Source organism: Squalius cephalus, assembly GCF_949319135.1.
Source record: "Squalius cephalus genome assembly, chromosome: 25".
Classification (NCBI taxonomy): Eukaryota; Metazoa; Chordata; class Actinopteri; order Cypriniformes; family Leuciscidae; genus Squalius; species Squalius cephalus.
The window spans coordinates 7293852-7311298 of record NC_137146.1 but is presented as its reverse complement, the minus strand read 5'-3'; the positions used below and the strand labels follow the sequence as shown (position 1 = coordinate 7311298).

Here is a 17447-nt window from a genome sequence, read left to right as displayed (position 1 = left end):
CTGAAAAAAAGTATTTATTTATTTCAGTCTTGATTTATCTTGTTTGGGGGATTTACTTTACTGAAATAACATCCTTAAATCAAGTTAAATATTAGATATAATATATTTCTAAAAAGACAAAGACAGAAAACCCGTAATAATTTTTGCAGTGAGTGTGTGTGGTCTGTTTCCAGTGGTGAAGAGAGTGATAATTGATTATTTCACCGTGCCGTTCATTCATCTCTCCTGCTCACATGCAGCTCTGTAAACTGCTGTCTCTCCCCGGACGCACACGTAACGAGGGCCAGGCCTCCTGCTTTCTCTGAGCTATCACCTCAAAGAGAGAGAGAGAGAGAGAGAGAGAGACTATGATTAATCAGACCTTCTAAATGCTGGCTACCCCCATGAGAGGCCCCTTCAGAGTGAAGCTCTCAGGTCCCCACCTCCTGTAAACGCAGGGCGTTCAATCTTCACGGAGAGCTTCATTGTCAAAAGCAAAGAGCAAACTTTCATTTTAGGTTCAAGCAGAGCGCAGGAAAGCATCTACTGTCTGCTTGCCTCGGTACAAATTCACAGAGCACTCAGTGTTCAATTCAAGACTCCTGTTCGCTGTCGATCAGCATTAGCAGCGCTAGTGCTTGTGTTTTGTCTCGTGTTTCATTCCATTGTGTTTATGCTTGGTTGTTTGTTCAATTCTGTCCAGTCTTAAATGAGTGTCTTTGAGAATAGATTTGAAGGTTTATATTTAGAAGTCAAATGCATCGTCATTCTTATATGTGGCATGTAAAAGGACAGAATTAACATTTTTTTTATTTATAATTTTTTTATACTAACTGTTGTTGAAATTGTCTGATAGATAGATAGATAGATAGATGATTGTGCTGTATCTTTTGAATCACTAAAAAGAATTGACTCATACAGAGTCGTTTATTCATGAATGGGACTACACTTGTCTAGCATTGTTAACGGTTCACTAAAAAGAACTGGTTGAAAAGAGTAATTTGTTCATGAATGGATTACATTGGTTTCATTACATGTTGTTGATTCACTAAAACAATTGGTTGAAGAGAGTGTTCATGAATCAGACTGCACTGTTTGTGCTCTATGATTCTGATTTAAAATTAACCAGTTTTTAAAAGAGTCATTCGGGAAACTAACTACTGTATGGATTTGATTCAAGGAAAAGAAAAGTGTTTTTTTTTTCACAAATCAGCTTGCAAGATGTGCCATTATTTCACGATAGGCAACCATTTAATCTTTTCATATTGAATTCGGAGTGCACACCCTGGTAAAATATGGATCTTTTTCTGTTGAGCTGTAGATTCAAAGGCTAGAATACAAAGACCAATCATGGGGTTTTAAGATTTGCTATTTTGAGATGAGATCATTCAAAAGACTGTGATATAACCACAACAACTATAAATAGTACATAATCCTAAATGTTTCTTATTCATTCCTTCATGTTTCTACATCCTGGATCTGTTTATTTCTCAGAGGATTTTTGTGTTTTGTCCAGGGACAGCAGAACATCACCTTTCCGAATAGAGTTTACAGCTACCTCATGTAACATGATATTTCATTGATACATATTTAATGCAAATACAATTGCTTTTGAATGGTCTCTCCACTGTCCCTCTCACTGCTGCTTGGCTCCAACGACCAAAGCCAATAACACACACTGGTGTGTCATTCACATGCTAAACAGGGGCATCCAGGCACTTGTCCCCAGACTTACTAATCTATTGAGTCCCAAGACACAACCTTTCCTCCACGCCGACTGAATGTGTGAGCAGCACCTCCATCTACAAATACCAATAGGAGAATATCAAGTATTCTTTAAGGCCGTATTAGACCCACTTTGAAGGTGAACGAGAAAGAGGGGCTGGGTTTTTTTCCCTGGTATTTTCAAGGTCCTGCGATAAGCAACTGACTGTGATATCCGGCTGTCTGTCGGAATGATCTTCACTGGACTCAGAGGTGTTATTCTGAACGTCTGTCCTCCATCTGACCCTGCGAGATCTCACTCCATCTGCACTCGTCCCTTTTATCAGTGCTATATTTGTTATTCTGTCGCCTTTTTGTTACCACAGTTCTCAAATATTAAAGAATGTTTAAATAAATAGGAAATAAATGAATGAAAAACACTCCACTAATGTGAAAAACACATTTGGATTTAATTTTTATCGGAACATCTACTCATCCTGAATTTTTAACTTTATATAGATGGATGGATATATAGATAGATGGATGGATTGATGGATATACAGATAGATGGATGGATAGATGGATGAATGGATGATAGACAGATGGATGGATGGATGGATGGATTGATGGATGATATATAAATAGATAGATGGACAGATGGATGAATCTAGATAGGTATATGGAAGTATAGGTAGATGGATGGATAAATAGATGGATAAATGGATGGATGGACGGATGGATATATATATACATCGTTAGATGGACAGATGGATGAATATATAGATAGGTAAATGGATGTATAGATAGATGTATAGGTAGATGTATAGATAGATGTATAGATATATAGATAGATAGATAGATAGATAGATAGATAGATAGATAGATAGATAGATAGATAGACTGTAAAAATGGATCAGTTCACTTAACTTAAAAAAGTGAGGAAGCCCGTTGCCTCAAAATTATTAAGTAATAAACTTTAATTTAAAAAAAAAAAAAATTATTTTAACTTGACAAATCCACTTACTTCATTTTTTCAATTAGACAATGGATGGATGTATAGACAGATAGATGGATGGATGGATGGATGGATATATAGATAGATAGATAGATGGATATATAGGTAAATGGAAGTATAGACAGATAAATAGATATACAGACAGCACCTCTTTATCCTGGATTTTTTGCTTTATATTGATGGATGGATGGACGGACAGACAGATAGATAGATCACTTAGAAGATCTTGTTTCTCTCTCAGGCTTTAGAGATGTACACAGACACGAAACGGAGTGTTTTATGTGTTCTGGTTCTACTCTACTGAGCAGAGACTGTCATTGTGACTCTTAACTTGAATAAACTCTAATGGCAGGCCTCTCTCCCTCTCTCTCTCTCACACACACACACACACTGCCTCCACCCTGAACCCTTTCCTCTTTCTTCCTTTCTCTCTCTCTCGATCTAAATCTTTCTCTATTCTCAGCCTAATCTCTGCAAGTCCGTGCATGAGTCATGCTGTCTGAACACCCCGGCCCATCCCTGAGCTGGACAGACAGTGGGATGCACTTAATGATGGCCTTGTTTAGTAATTCATTATTGATGATGCCTGTTTTCTCAGACAGAAGCATTATGGGGGCTGATTTCCCTCTTCTGAAAGACCATGTGCCCACACGACTAACCCCACTTTAGATTAGGTCTGAACTAAATGACCGGCCCTCATTTAGAGTCAACATGAAATTTAAAATGAACCGATTAATTTTAATAATTGTTCCTTTATGTTCCATGATTATGTCTGACTGTGCATAATTCCTTTGTGCATATTATTCTAAAGAATCATTTATAATTCCGCTTTTGTAAACTGAATAAAAAACGGTGCAGACCATTTATTTTTTTAAAGAAAAATGTATGCTTTTCTCAGAAATGTTATAGTCTTTTCTGCTGTTGTAACGAAGAAAAAAAAATGATATTAACCAATAATAGTATAGCCTAATGTTCATAATACGATAAAATCCTATACCATTTCCACTTGAATTTTTCACTTTGAATACAGTAGTCAAATATGACATGGAAGATGTTTCACAGTGTTTTTAAGAAACGTTATAGGGGGAAACTAAGTCTAGTTGACACACACAATATACAGTATACAGTGATATCCCCTAAATAAGAAAATAATGTAACATACAAGAATGTGCATCAGTGTTCCTTGTTCCAATAAAAGTCATAATCGTAGACGAGCACTCTATCATAATAAGAGCATGACAATCCAACATGCCACTCTTTTCCAGGTTAAACATCAGCAGATGGAGATTGTCTCTGGCTTCGTTTGTGAGCAGAATTAATTAGCAGTCACAGCAGCTGACACATCAGTTTTACACTGACCTGCAATTAAGAATAACACTTCTTTTTGGAGTGTGCGCATAGAACGGCCGTTTCATTGGCAACAGCCCGTGCTGCTTGATTTGTAATTAAAGTTTTTTTGGTCTCTGAGGCATTATGGGAGTAAAGTGTAAACCTGAGGAATCCATGAAGCTCCCAGACAAATTTTCATAACTGATACATTTATTCCACATAATAGCTTTGTTCCGAAACTGAGTGAGCTGTGTTGCTGTCCACATAGACAGCTGCCATCTAAAGGGCCGTTCACACAAATCGTGTTTTTACGGTCCACTGTGACACTTTTCGCTTATGTTTTCAATGTAAACACGCTAGACAGACATCTTTAACCGTTGTGCTCGAGTCTTTTGCAGCGTCTCGCACATGACACAGCATTCTAAAAAAAATTTTTAAACGTATCTCTTGACCTTGCACTTTATTTTCATTCTACTGACTTGAGTCTCGTGCTTTTAACAGCAATAAAGCATTCTGTGTAAACCGGCCCTAAGGAGGCAGTGGCACCCAAATTGAATTTTACTAGCTTGTTGCACTTATAAGCACACAAATACATTATTTTGAATCGTTTGTATAAATACTTTTTATATGAAATAAAATGTAATTATATTTAGGCTATAATCAGAATTTCTATGTTCCATAATATTTTTTTAACACCAAGCTTATTGCAATGCATTTTGGGATTGTGCCATCTACAAGGGATTCGTGCAATTCTACCTTATTTTGCATTCTGTTCAAAAGTTGGAATTTCCTAGTGCAACAGAATGCCAGTTGCAACTTGCAAACTAGTGTAGAAAAATAAAAATTCTGTCATCATTTACTCACCCTCAAGTTGTTTCAAACCTGTATGAATTTCTTTCTTCAGCCGAACACAAAAGAAGATATTTTGAAGAATGTCAGTAACAGTTTATGTACCCCACTGACTTCCATAGTAGGAAAATAGTAGGAAAATAAATACTGTTTGGTTACCGACATTCTTCAAAATATCTTATAAATGATGACAGAATTTTCATTTTGAAGTAAACTATAATCCTTTAACCCTTGTGTTATGTTGCGGGTCAATTTGACCCGTTTAGATTTTCTAGTTGTTGGAAATAGTGGTTAACCTATGTTTTTTTTCTTGATATTTTGTGACTTTTTCTCATTTATCATCATGAACATGCATGCAAAGTTTCAACATGCTGGTGTTTTTTGACATATACAAACAAAATTACTGTTACTTACATGATGTTCGCGGGTCAATTTGACCCGCATATTTTAACGCTCTAAGGCAACTGTACGGACCCAAAATAATAACTGGTTATATTTTTTTATTTTATTTTTTTACTACCATATGAAGCTAAAAAATTAGGTTTTCCACACTTGTTTCAATACAGAAAAATATTTTGTCAGCCACAGATGGTAAAAATTACCTATCATTTATTTTTTCAAGCTACCTGAAATAATATTAAACCTTTTTTTTTTTTTTTTGATATTTTGTGACTTTTTCACATTTATCATCATGAACATGCATGCAAAGTTTCAACATGCTGGTGTTTTTTTTTTTGACATATACAAACAAAATTACTATTACGTTTGTGATGTTCGCAGGTCAATTCAACCATCATAGGCAGCTATTCAAAAGCAACTGTACAGACACAAAATAAAAACATTTATTTTATGTATGTCAGGGCATCAACTCCAGTTCTAAAGTGTAAGTGTATCTAAAAGTGCTCTAACCCAAACCAAACACACTTGAAAAAGCTAAATCATGGTGTTCAGAATTAATTGCAAATTACAAATGAAAATCTTTGACAGACACAGATAGTAAAATAAGCTCTCATTTATATATTCAAGATATCTGAAATATCTTGAGACTTCGACATAGACAGCAGGAAAAATGAGCTCAGATTAATTGATTAATTGTTCAGTTATGATGTTCTAAGCAAAAAAAAAAAAAGTTACAAAAATATATATAATGTATATTCAAATTTTGTCAAAACAAAACAGTTTTAAAAAATGGTTAAAAAACATTTTCAATCATATCTTCAGATATATATTTTTTTGGAATATTTGACAAATGTTGATATTAAAAGTTGACAGTTTGTACCTGAATCTTTGTTGTTTTTCATAGTGTGATTTTTGAGGAATTGTATAGACCCTTTTACAGTTGGTAAACATGGTGACGTATTTGTGTGGGCAGAAAGATCCCTCTGGCCGCTTCACTAACGCTAGTTTGCAAGTTTTGTTAGCTTGTTTTTTAACAATGACTGTAGAAAATCCGATTTTGTCTTAATGTGCAAGGTCACTCACTGTCCAGGACCGCGATTGTTATTTGCAAAAGTTAACGGAACCAGATGACCATACACGCTCAGTCAATGGACGATCTGACAGGATTAACGTTAACGCTACCTCCGGTTGAGTGGCCTGACTTCTACACCTACCCGATAGAGAAACCGAGGGTAAAGATAAACTGAGGGCATATATATATATTTAGATGCCTATAACTATGTGCTGAATGGTCATGTAAAGACTTGTGTGGTACGATCCGCAGTTCTGCCTAGCCAGCGCCAAGAAGACGACAATGTAAAGAGTGACACTACGTTGCAATTTTAATGATATGAATATTTTCTAGAAATTAAAATTCCAGATACAGCATACTCATTTTTCATCGATTCTTGCACCCAACAACACAACAAGATGACATTTAATAATAAAAATAATAATTTAAGCTCCTTATTATGTAGCCGAATTTGTGCTGGTTTGTATTGGCCGCCTCCAGTTTTCCGTTTGTTTTGCCTCCAGCTAGCGCCGTGACGTAACTGTGACGTCGGCACAAAAGGGGTCTATTGAATCCAATTAGGGTCAATTTGACCTGAATAAGGTCATAAGGGGAGTGCACAGAATTCCAACATAACACAAGGGTTAAAAAAAAATGCAAGGGTTAAAAAAAATGCATTAACTGTTTAGTAAATCATACACTTTTAGCTTAACATAAGGGTTCCAAAGGGGGGTTTTGATGTGATGACATAGAACAACAATTATTGGTTCTCCAAAGAACCTTTCAGTGAACAGAACATTTTAAAGAAACTTTTTCCACAATAAAGAACCTTTTGTAGGCCTACAATAGAAAGGTTATATGGATGTTAAAGTTTCACCATCAATGTCAACAAAGAACCTTTATTTATAAGAGTATAGCATTGTTTATCATAAAATGTTTTGTTGCTAAGCATCTGCAGATTTAACATTAGCATTATGATTTTGTGCCTTTTTACGCCAAAATTAAGTCTTAATAGAAACTCAAAATGCTGTCTAGGTATGCAGCTCTCTAGGTTTTAGAGAATTGGCTGTGACATCTTTATAAAAGGACAAAGCTAGACTGAAATTCTTGTTTGTGCCTTTTGTCACCCAAACCCCCAGAATGCACTGGGGCAAGAGAGTGCAGCGATGAGTGCGAGGCAAAGATGCATTTGCTCCGCAGCAGTGGCCACGGTGCAGATGTTGCAGGTTATTTCCGTGAAGTTTCATCATGATGCTGGGACACTGAACTATCTGGTAATCTGACTGCTGCTCTTCTCTGGAGTGGTGTTTGATTTGGCAAGGGAACATTTCAGCAAGCATATCTCTCTCTCTCTCTGTGTGTGTGCATGAATTAATATTTGTTTGAGAGTGTTAAAATTGTGTTGTTTTGGTTTGTAAATGTTAATTGTGGGGTAATTTGATGTTTGTGCTGATGGGTTTTGAAATCAAATAACATTTCCATATGGATCTGTTACATTTTAGGAGAATTTCAAATAGGAAATACTATTTTTGTGTTTGTTTTATTTGCATACAGTGTCTTTGTTTCTGTATGATATGCGAACTACAGAGGTCCATAAAATGAATGAAGTCAATGTGTGAAGCATGAAAGTGTCAGGAATGTAGAACAGGCCCAAGACAGGTTTTACTCACTACAGTATGATGATTGTTGATTAGATGTCACACTCTGGGATCCTTGGGGAATTTCCACACCTGATTCCTAAAGAACACATTTACACCCACAATTACAATCCTGATTGACTTCCATTATAGATATTAAAAAATAAAAAGTTTCAGTGGTTGTTGTTCATAATCTGCTAACCAGAAACAAATAAGCCATGCAAATAGCCAATGCAAAAGCACATGCGAATACTTGTGAAAATACAGTAGTTTTACTTCGTTAGCCTACATACTGAAGTACATAGTCTTCACCTAAATACATTCATAATAACTTCACTACAAATCTTTAAACATAAAAACGTTCCACGTTCAGAGAAGCAATAGACCTTATTCAGAGCAGCGTGTTTTTTTTTTTTTTTTTTTACCATGTTTTCAATGGCATCCGCTGTAAAAAGATGAATAAAACTCACTGGTTTATAAATAATTTATAAACAGTTTATATTGTCTGGAGTTATTTGTCTTCTGAAATTTCTTGTAAAGATATTTTGCAGTGTTTCGTCAGCAGAACAATCCAAAAAAACATAAAATAACAGTAGCCTAACCCACTGAAGATGCGACTATCTCACAGCCTCACTTTAATTTCCGTTAAAAATCAATGACGCTGCCGTGAATAAGGTCTATGACGTCCGATGCTAACGATTTTTTTCGATTAACGCCCGTTTAAGAGCAAACTTAGCTCACACTTCAGGTCATTGAGACTACAGGAATTGCCATTGTGCGACTTACTACACAACAAGTTTTCTTGTCATCTGTCATCTTCTTGTCTGGTGCACAAACTAAGATCTTTGGCCAAGCGTCAACCCTGACCAACAACAAAAAAACGTTTTCTCACATGAATTCACGCGAGACATTAGAGAGTGCTGAGATGTTTATCTAGTATTGCTAATGTATGAACATACTCTGTCCAGGTCATATGTGCACAAAAAAGAAAATTGGGTAGAAATACACGTGTGCTGGCTGTCCATGTCTGTTCAGCAAAAACCGATGGTAAATAAAATATAGGGGGAGCGCGGGGCACAACCTAACGCGGGGTTAGTTGTAACACGCTTGTTTTAGGCTAAATACTTCCGCACATGCTTGGATGACGAAACTTTGTTTATTTACTAGTTGCCATATAACTATATAGAAAAAAAATCCGCCAAAATTTTCTTTTTTTTTGGAAGATATCCATAGACATAATTATTAAACCATAGCAAAAGTAAATTTCTTACTTAAGTTAATTTTTCATCTCTATTTTTTGTGTTTATTTAAAATTAGACAAATCTGATATTATTTTTATCTCCAATATGTTATTTAACAGTTGAGATAGTTATTTAATGCTTCGCTAACTAGCAGAATACACTAGCAGGGTTTAAATCCCAGTTGTGCAGGCGGGGGCATGTTGTAACACTGCGTTACAATGTGCCCCTATTAGAAATATGCTATTATATTCTATACTTTTATTAATTTTATTGAGAAAACGTGAGAAAAAGGTGAATAAAGACTGAGAGTCAATGTTCAGAAATGACTAATTATTTATTTGTTTTGAACTATGTTGTATAGCTGTGTTTTCATGTGTTCATGGTCAAAACTCAAAAATTAGTTTCTATTTAATTATTAAAAATTGCCATCATTTTATATGAAAAAGTTTTTTAATTGTATTTTATTTAGAAAATATTTTAGTTTGTTTTGTATATTTTTTTTATTAGATCAGATAACATTTTAAGCTGCCATATGTGATGTTACAATGTGCCCCACACATGTTACAATGTACCCCACCTATGGGGCATGTTGTCAAATTTCACTTCCATTCTTTCGGGGTATATCAAGAAAAAAGTATATACTGTATTAATAAAACAAAAACACATAATTGTACTAGACATGTGGGAAATTAATGTGGGAAAAAATAAATACTCTGAACCATAAGTAGATTTACACAAACTGAGAAAGTCAAAAAGCGTTAGGTTGTGCCCCGCTCTCCCCTATCATATGTTAAGTATAGTGCAAATACCACTTATTTAGATTTTAAATATATATTTCTTGTTTGTTTAGTAGTATAAATCAATTATGATCAAATTGTTGCCTTGCATTCCTTTACATTAAAGGGATAGTTCACCCAAAAATGAAAATTAGCCCATGATTTACTTTCCCTGAAGCCATCTTATAGGTGTACATGACATTCTTCTTTCAGACAAATACAATTGGAGTTATATTAAAAAATGTCCTGGCTCTTCCAAGCTTTATAATGGGAGTGAATGGATGTCTTTGGAAGTCCATCTGAAGTGCTCTACGCGTCTCCTGGGGTTAATAAAGGCCTTATGAAGTGAAGCTATGCGTTCGTGTAAGAAAAATATCCATATTTAAAACTTTATTGACTAAAATAACTAGCTTCCGGCAGACGGCCGTACGGCCCGTACGCATCGATTTACGCCCAAAGAATAAACCTTGAACTTGACGCACAACGTCGGCAATTGACGCCTCTCGCGGTTCAAACAAACTGGACTGGGCAACCGCGTTAGTCAATGACGTTGTGCGTCAAGTTCAAAGCCCTGTCTGTGGAACCAGGGGTAAATTGTTTGTGGATTAAATCTTTTGAAAGAATCTGGACGTGTCAAATCTAATAGGCTACTTGATGAATGTGCAAATTTTCATCACATGTTTTTAAAATTTTTAAATCAGTTTTTAAATTGTAGGCCTATATGTTTAGGCTCTAACTCACATCTATTTTTTTTTTTAATACTGTATACTGTATTTTGTTGTTTTTATTTGTTTGCCCAAAATTATTTTACTTTTAGTAACTTTTGATGCTTTGAGCTAACCTTAACTCTGCCTTGTTTTTCAGAATTGTTCATCCCGTTGATTTCAAACCATTATTTGGCTATCTTCAGATTCTCAAACAGCCCGGCAAGAGCTCATGCCTTCCTCCTAAAGACTTTAAAGCTTCCAGCTGTCATTACTTTCCCTAAAACCATGCAATGGACCGTTGTGAGCCAAGCCAGCACTAACCGGTATTTTTGGACGGGAGAAGCTCAAAGTAGCCGCTGAATGAGGGTAAACCTTTCCAAAAACACAGAAGATGTTCTTATTTTGTATTGAATCTTAAATCTATTGTTTGATCTAATTATTCTGCCTCTGAGGCCCTTTTATCCAGGCACTGCTGATGAAACTGAAGCGAAAGAGGAGGAAGAGTGTGTCTTCTGGTTGTTTGAGAGATGCTAGGGCATCCATAGCACAGAGAGAGAGAGAGAGAGAGAGAGAGAGAGAGAGAGAGAGAGAGAGAGAGAGAGAGAGAGAGATAAAGAGCGAGAGATAGAAAGAGAGAGAATAAAAGAGTACAGAGTGATTCAGTCACGTACAGCCCTGGCATTATCTAGCCAACAATAAAAGATTACATCATATCAGCTGGCATAATTTCTTCAAGGTCTTTTATTGATTCTTTGAATGGTGAGTGCAGCTGTGGAAAGTGTACAAAAGAAAGCCATTGAATTTACGGGATCACATCAGGATTTTATAGGCACACAGAAATGATTTGACGATTCAGCTTTCACTCGGAGGATTTTAAACAGGTAGTAACAGGTACACAGTACTCCAATTATGTTTGATTCCTCTTTGCATGCAAGATGAGCCAGCACTCTTCCTAAACCTAAAATTTGACAAAACACACAAGTGAGAAAATACATTACAATTCACTGTATTCTCCTTTGTCACTGTTACAAATTCAAAGTAAAACAAGTATTTTAATTAAAATGTTACAAAACTACTTGTAAGTTGCTGTCACATTTGAAGAAATTTCTCAGGCGAAAAGGTCCATTGTTTGTTGTCAATAGTGTAACGATGCACCTCTCACATAGAAGTCACTTTCAAACCAAGCAAACAACACTATAAATTCATGTGACCAATTTGACACAAGCAAAATGTGCACAATTTTGCCCTCATGCGAAACTCCCAATTACACAGATTCCAATTGAAATGACTGGACTTTGTCTGCAAATTTTCACTGAGCAATGGTAAATGTGACCACACCTATACAGTGTTGTGAAGCAAAGACCGCAAGTCTGAATTTGGGATGGGGCCACAGTGTTGCTGTTTGAGGGTTCACATCAGCCCTAAAGGTGCTGTCGCATTAGCGAAATTTCACAGGCAAAAGGGGTGCCATCTTGTGACATAATTTGGTTTGTTTACATGTCTTTGGTCTGTGTTGCATTCATATTTCATTCAAACCGCACTAAAGCTCATTTGGAAACGGACCAAGACCCATTTTTTCAGCGGCCTCGTTGGCTTTTTTGGTGCGCACCACTTATTCAAATGAACCGCATACAGAGCAATCACACCAGGTTTTCATTTTTGGCCGCGGTAAAGTGCGTAATTTCTGACTGTTGTAAAATGAAATGGCGTATATAATGTTTTAAACCCTAAGTCACAGAGTGAGAATGAGATGGGCGGAGCTACTGAGGGGGTTATTGATCCATTCGTTGGTTTCTGAGTGACTTAGGACATGGGGTCTCACACTTTGGACAGCACAAATCAAGGTAATTGTGATTGGCTCAGGCCAGAGGTCGATGACTGATTACTCCACTGAAAAGCAACATCTGTTCTCTGCCAGTTGCCGACAGATCACTTTGATAACGTTTAATTATGCAAAGGGTCACTGGACCAATTAGATTACTGCTCAGTTACTCCAGAAAATGGAATTGATAAGAGAGGACAAACATTAATGATTTTGCGAGATTGTTGCTGTGCGGAGAGATTTATTACCCTACGAGGATGTAAATTTGTATGGGATAGATTTGTCCTGAGGGCACGACAAATTCATGCAAAATACACCAGCAACTGGGGATTAATCTTTCATAACAAGCAGAAAAATGTTTCATATTTTTGAACGTACTTGAATATAAATGTTGGAAATGAATAAACATGATATATGTAAGAAAAACAAGAATGTTTTGGTCGAATGTATTGCTTGAGAACTGTTTGAACTGATGGTGATGAATATTGTACATGAAAAATATTTAACTCCCACGTACACCCTAGAAGTTGAATTTATGAATTCATGTAAGTCTTTTACAACTATTATTAAGTACTTTATTTTCCAAGGTTGCATTCCAGTCTTTTGAGATAATACAAAACCAGAGAAAGCAGCAAGAACACACACACACACACACACACATGAGCAACTTCACCTGCTGATCACCTTCAGCCTGACCAATGGAACTGTTTTCTGATTGGACGTGTCTGATAGCCCATCCAATTGATGGGAATGGGAGAGGGAGAAAGGAAGAGGGACCTGATGACAGTTCCCTGCAGAGATGAAACTCCTCAGAAGCGCTCAGAGAGAAGATGACACTTCATACCACATCATTTGATAGGATTCAGAGAGGGTTATGGATCCTGTCACACAGCCAAATGAAGTCGAGGGGAAAACCACGTCCCTGGGCTCTTTTCTGCCCAACACCAGCCTGTAAATATCATGCATTATTGATGGGATGAAATTTTCAGTCTTGTTAGTTTTAAAGCTGACAATTTGCCATGCAAATTAAATGCGTGATGTTTGATGCCATGTATGGTAAACGCATCTTCTAGATCAAGTATGCCATAATGAATATACAAAAGAATCACAAACGAGATTACTTTAATATCTCTTTATTACTTTAATGTTTCTCATATAAAGCGTAGCAATTAAACCCTTACAGAAAAACACACACATGTGAAACACACTTTGCAGATGGGGAAAGTAGTTTTGGAACAGTTCTAAATCCCCTTTTTTGGGAGAAATATTTGAGTTAAAGTTGATACTTATATGAAACAACTTTGATACAGCAATAAAATGTTCCTCTAATATGAAAATGAAAGTAATATGAAATATTCAATCTAAATGTTAAGTACAACGGTTTAATAATCCTAATAATAATAATTGTGATTACCAATCATTGTTATCAGGATCGTGCATGTATTGTTATCATGTATGTATAATTTTAATCCAAAATGATTAGAAAGCATTCTCCTTTCCAAGCAAAGTTACATTTTTTAATGGTGTGTGTGTGTGTGTGTAACAGATGGCAATATGACTAAGAAATCTTAAAGCGAGAACAAGGGCTTTAAATCAAGGATTATTCTTGACGTGTGAAACGGTCGTTGGGGAATTGGATTTGACATGGTCATACATGAAGCAAATCCCATTTGAAGCTAATCTTTTTAAACACACTCCCAAGCCAAAACCTGACAACGTAGTCTCCCACACACTGCGTTCAGAATAATGTTGTTGAGACAATAAAGGATCATGCATTACTCAGCTGATTGTGAATGCTCTTTCATTTACAGAATAAATGACAGCATTTATCCAGCACCACAGCGATTCTCTATATCTGTCTGTGGACGGAGACATATCCATATGCACACTCACAGTAAATGTTGCTGAGGCCCATTATGAACCATCTAGATTATCATAACATTATATTACCAAGCAGTCTTTCACCTCATGACCAGAAATGGCCCGAGCAGTGAATAATCATCAGTGTAATACTGAGATCTGCTCTCTACTGCCGATGCCTGTGAGAGTGACAGGCATTATGGGTTTATACAAGTTTATGCAGCAAAATGTAAATCATATTTGAATTTCCATCTAAAATAGTGCATGATTATTCATATTGTGATGTTTTAGTGATACCACCCACTAATATCTTTAGGTCAAAAACTATGTTGCGATGAGTGATGAGACATTCTTCACAAAGACAAATGACCATTGCTGTGATCAATTACATTTTAGACTAAAATGAATTTCATTGGCTGTAAAAGTTAAATAAAATTGTCTGGAGTGTATTAGGCTTGTCAGCTATAGCAAGATTTACAAAAAAAGAAAATATTTACTTTGAAAGGCTAAATGTAATTGAAAGGAGTAAAGAAATATGTTTTTTGTCCTGTAAATGTAATTGAGTAATAGTACAAATCTGGGAAGATTCAGGATTTCATTTTGTGGCTTCATCTCGCTCAAGGGACAGTTCACCCAAAAATGGAAATGCTGTCATCATTTACTCACTCTCATGTTATTCCAAACCTGTATGACTTTCTTTCTTATGTGGAACACAAAAGATTTTGTAAAAAAATTAAAGTGAAAGTTTTTTTTTTGTGGATCCAATAAAAGTCAATGGGGTCCAAAACAACATTGGACCCCACTGACTTTCAGAAGGTGAGGTGATGAATTAATTTCTGACCTGATCTTTAATCATGGCCGAAAATACAAAAAAAATAACACAACCACAAACATGGCAGTCCTGCTTAAAATGCCAAGTCACTCTGGACTTGCAGTTAACTGTCTCACTGCTGCAGTATGGACCCCAATAACTGCACTGCTTTTCAGAGCCACAGTTACAAATTCTAATTATTTGCCAATAAACACACAGTATTGTCAAGATAAAAGCCCAGAGAACAAAAGATGACTGAGATGATCAATATAAACAACCTCTGTAAATACATTCATTTTTAGCATGATTTTAAACAGCATCTCAAATCGGTGATGTTACTTACAGTACTAGGTTAGTCATTAGTGTTACTGTTTTGGAAAATATAAAAAGCCTTTGAAAGGTCACAGTAATGAGCTACATATCAAAATGATCAAATACTTTGAAGGGCACACATATAAAAAAAAATAACACAATATTCGATGATTTCTCTCTCTGCAAACATCGAGTCACTGTGCAAATGAAGGTTAACATCCTCTGCTTTCATTACAAAGAACTGCATCACCATTGAAACACTATCGGACATGCAGAAGCTTCTGTCACAAGATGATCAATACAAGATGTGTGTGTTGTACTAGATATAACAAACCCAGCCTTTAGGGATCATCTGCATTTTACAGGTCAGTCTGAGGGATAAAAATACATTTGTGTAAGCAGACTAAACACATGTATTGTATTGTATTTTACATACATGCATAATTAGTGTGAAAGCAGATGCTTGTAATTTTCTGAACTTATGATAATATTAAAGGTTACTTATGCTAACCGTAGGAACACATCTATCTATCTATCTATCTATCTATCTATCTATCTATCTATCTATCTATCTATCTATCTATCTATCTATCTATCTATCTGTCTGTCTGTCTGTCTGTCTGTCTGTCTGTCTCTATCTGTCTGTCTATCTATCTATCTATCTATCTATCTATCTATCTATCTATCTATCTATCTATCTATCTATCTATCTATCTATCTATCTATCTATCTATCTATCTATCTATCAGACAATTTCAACAACAGTGAGTATAAAAAATTATCTATAATCTATTTAAAAGACGAAATGTATCATAATATAGGAATCAAAGTTACCCGTGCCGTGTGTTTACATTCGCCTTGACCGAGACCTGCTAGCAAGCACGCGTCCAAACGCCACGCGCCGTGCGTTGTGCAAAAAGTTAGCGTCAACAAACTTTATCTGTCTGTGAAAGACCCTTGACAGCCCCTCGTGAGCTCTAGACATGCGGTTGCTTTAACTGTCAATTCGATGTCGCAGTGGACGATTTTCAGCCATTCTCACTATATACGCGAAAGGAAGGATCCTGTAGATTTGCCAAGAAAGACGACGCATAAACTCGGGAAGTAAACCTGTGCGGCTGGAAAGCGGACTATATCGTCGGAATACGAACATTTTTATTGCTCTGGCTTTATTTCATCTTCCTTCGTTTTGAATTTGAAGGAAATATGGCACGAATGCTGAGCAAGGAGCTGCCTGATATCGAGGTATAAACCCTCTCTATCGTAACATCAATTAAACGAACCCGTAATGTTACTATCATTGCCTGTCTGTTAGTATGATCTGAGATATGAAACATGAATGCTGTGGTGAAAGATGCCTTCAATCATTTCTAAGTTTTAAATCGCCGCATTTTCGTGTGGAAATCCTTAACTTTTTAATGTATCCTTCTTGATTAATATCCATACTTCCCGTTATAACAATAGTCTTGTGTTTACATTGTTGCTTTTCTAGAGCTGTGAAAGTTCAGTCAGTAGTTGGGTGTTTCAGGTCAAAGTTTCTTCTCAAGTCACTTGTTGAAATATATTTCGGTTATCTTGCCTTCTTATACCAGTCTTTCATGAAAATTAACTTACAGTTCAAACAAACCACAACAGACTGTTTTTATGTGGTCAATAACCTATATGCAACATTCTTGCTGTTATGGCTGTGTCGAAATACCAGAGTAGAGCATACTCTGCAGTATACACTATATTTTGCATACTTTTTAAAAAATGAGTAGATGTGGCACAGTGCAACACAAAATATCTAAATATTTGTGCTGCAATGTTATTTAGTTAATTACATTGTGTGTTTTATTCAGCAAGTGACATACATTTCTTGCATTTTTAATGAACATTTTTAATCCACTTTTTATAGTGATCGTTATGTTTAAATTGATACTATGATATTGATAACAGTATTTTTTTACAAAACC

At 35.9% G+C, this 17447-nt stretch overlaps 1 protein-coding gene and 1 long non-coding RNA gene across 4 annotated transcripts in view; one reads left to right on the top strand and one right to left on the bottom strand.

Annotated features, from left to right (window-relative positions):
- Window positions 1-167: 167 nt before the first annotated feature.
- Window positions 168-16388, bottom strand: LOC307153756. The gene is made up of 4 exons (XR_013820202.1): window positions 16327-16388; window positions 13183-13458; window positions 7997-8063; window positions 168-313 (listed from the first exon to the last, which is right to left on the bottom strand). It is a non-coding gene; the product is annotated as an uncharacterized lncRNA (long non-coding RNA).
- The window catches only part of dpyda (dihydropyrimidine dehydrogenase a), a 179251-nt gene continuing 178178 nt past the window's right edge, over window positions 16375-17447 (top strand). For all 3 annotated transcript variants that reach the window (XM_079863361.1, XM_079863359.1, XM_079863360.1), the window contains exon 1: window positions 16375-16737. In XM_079863361.1, coding sequence (XP_079719487.1) covers window positions 16699-16737 — 39 coding nt within the window. In that variant the 5' untranslated portion in view covers window positions 16375-16698. The remainder of the gene's footprint in view (window positions 16738-17447) is intronic.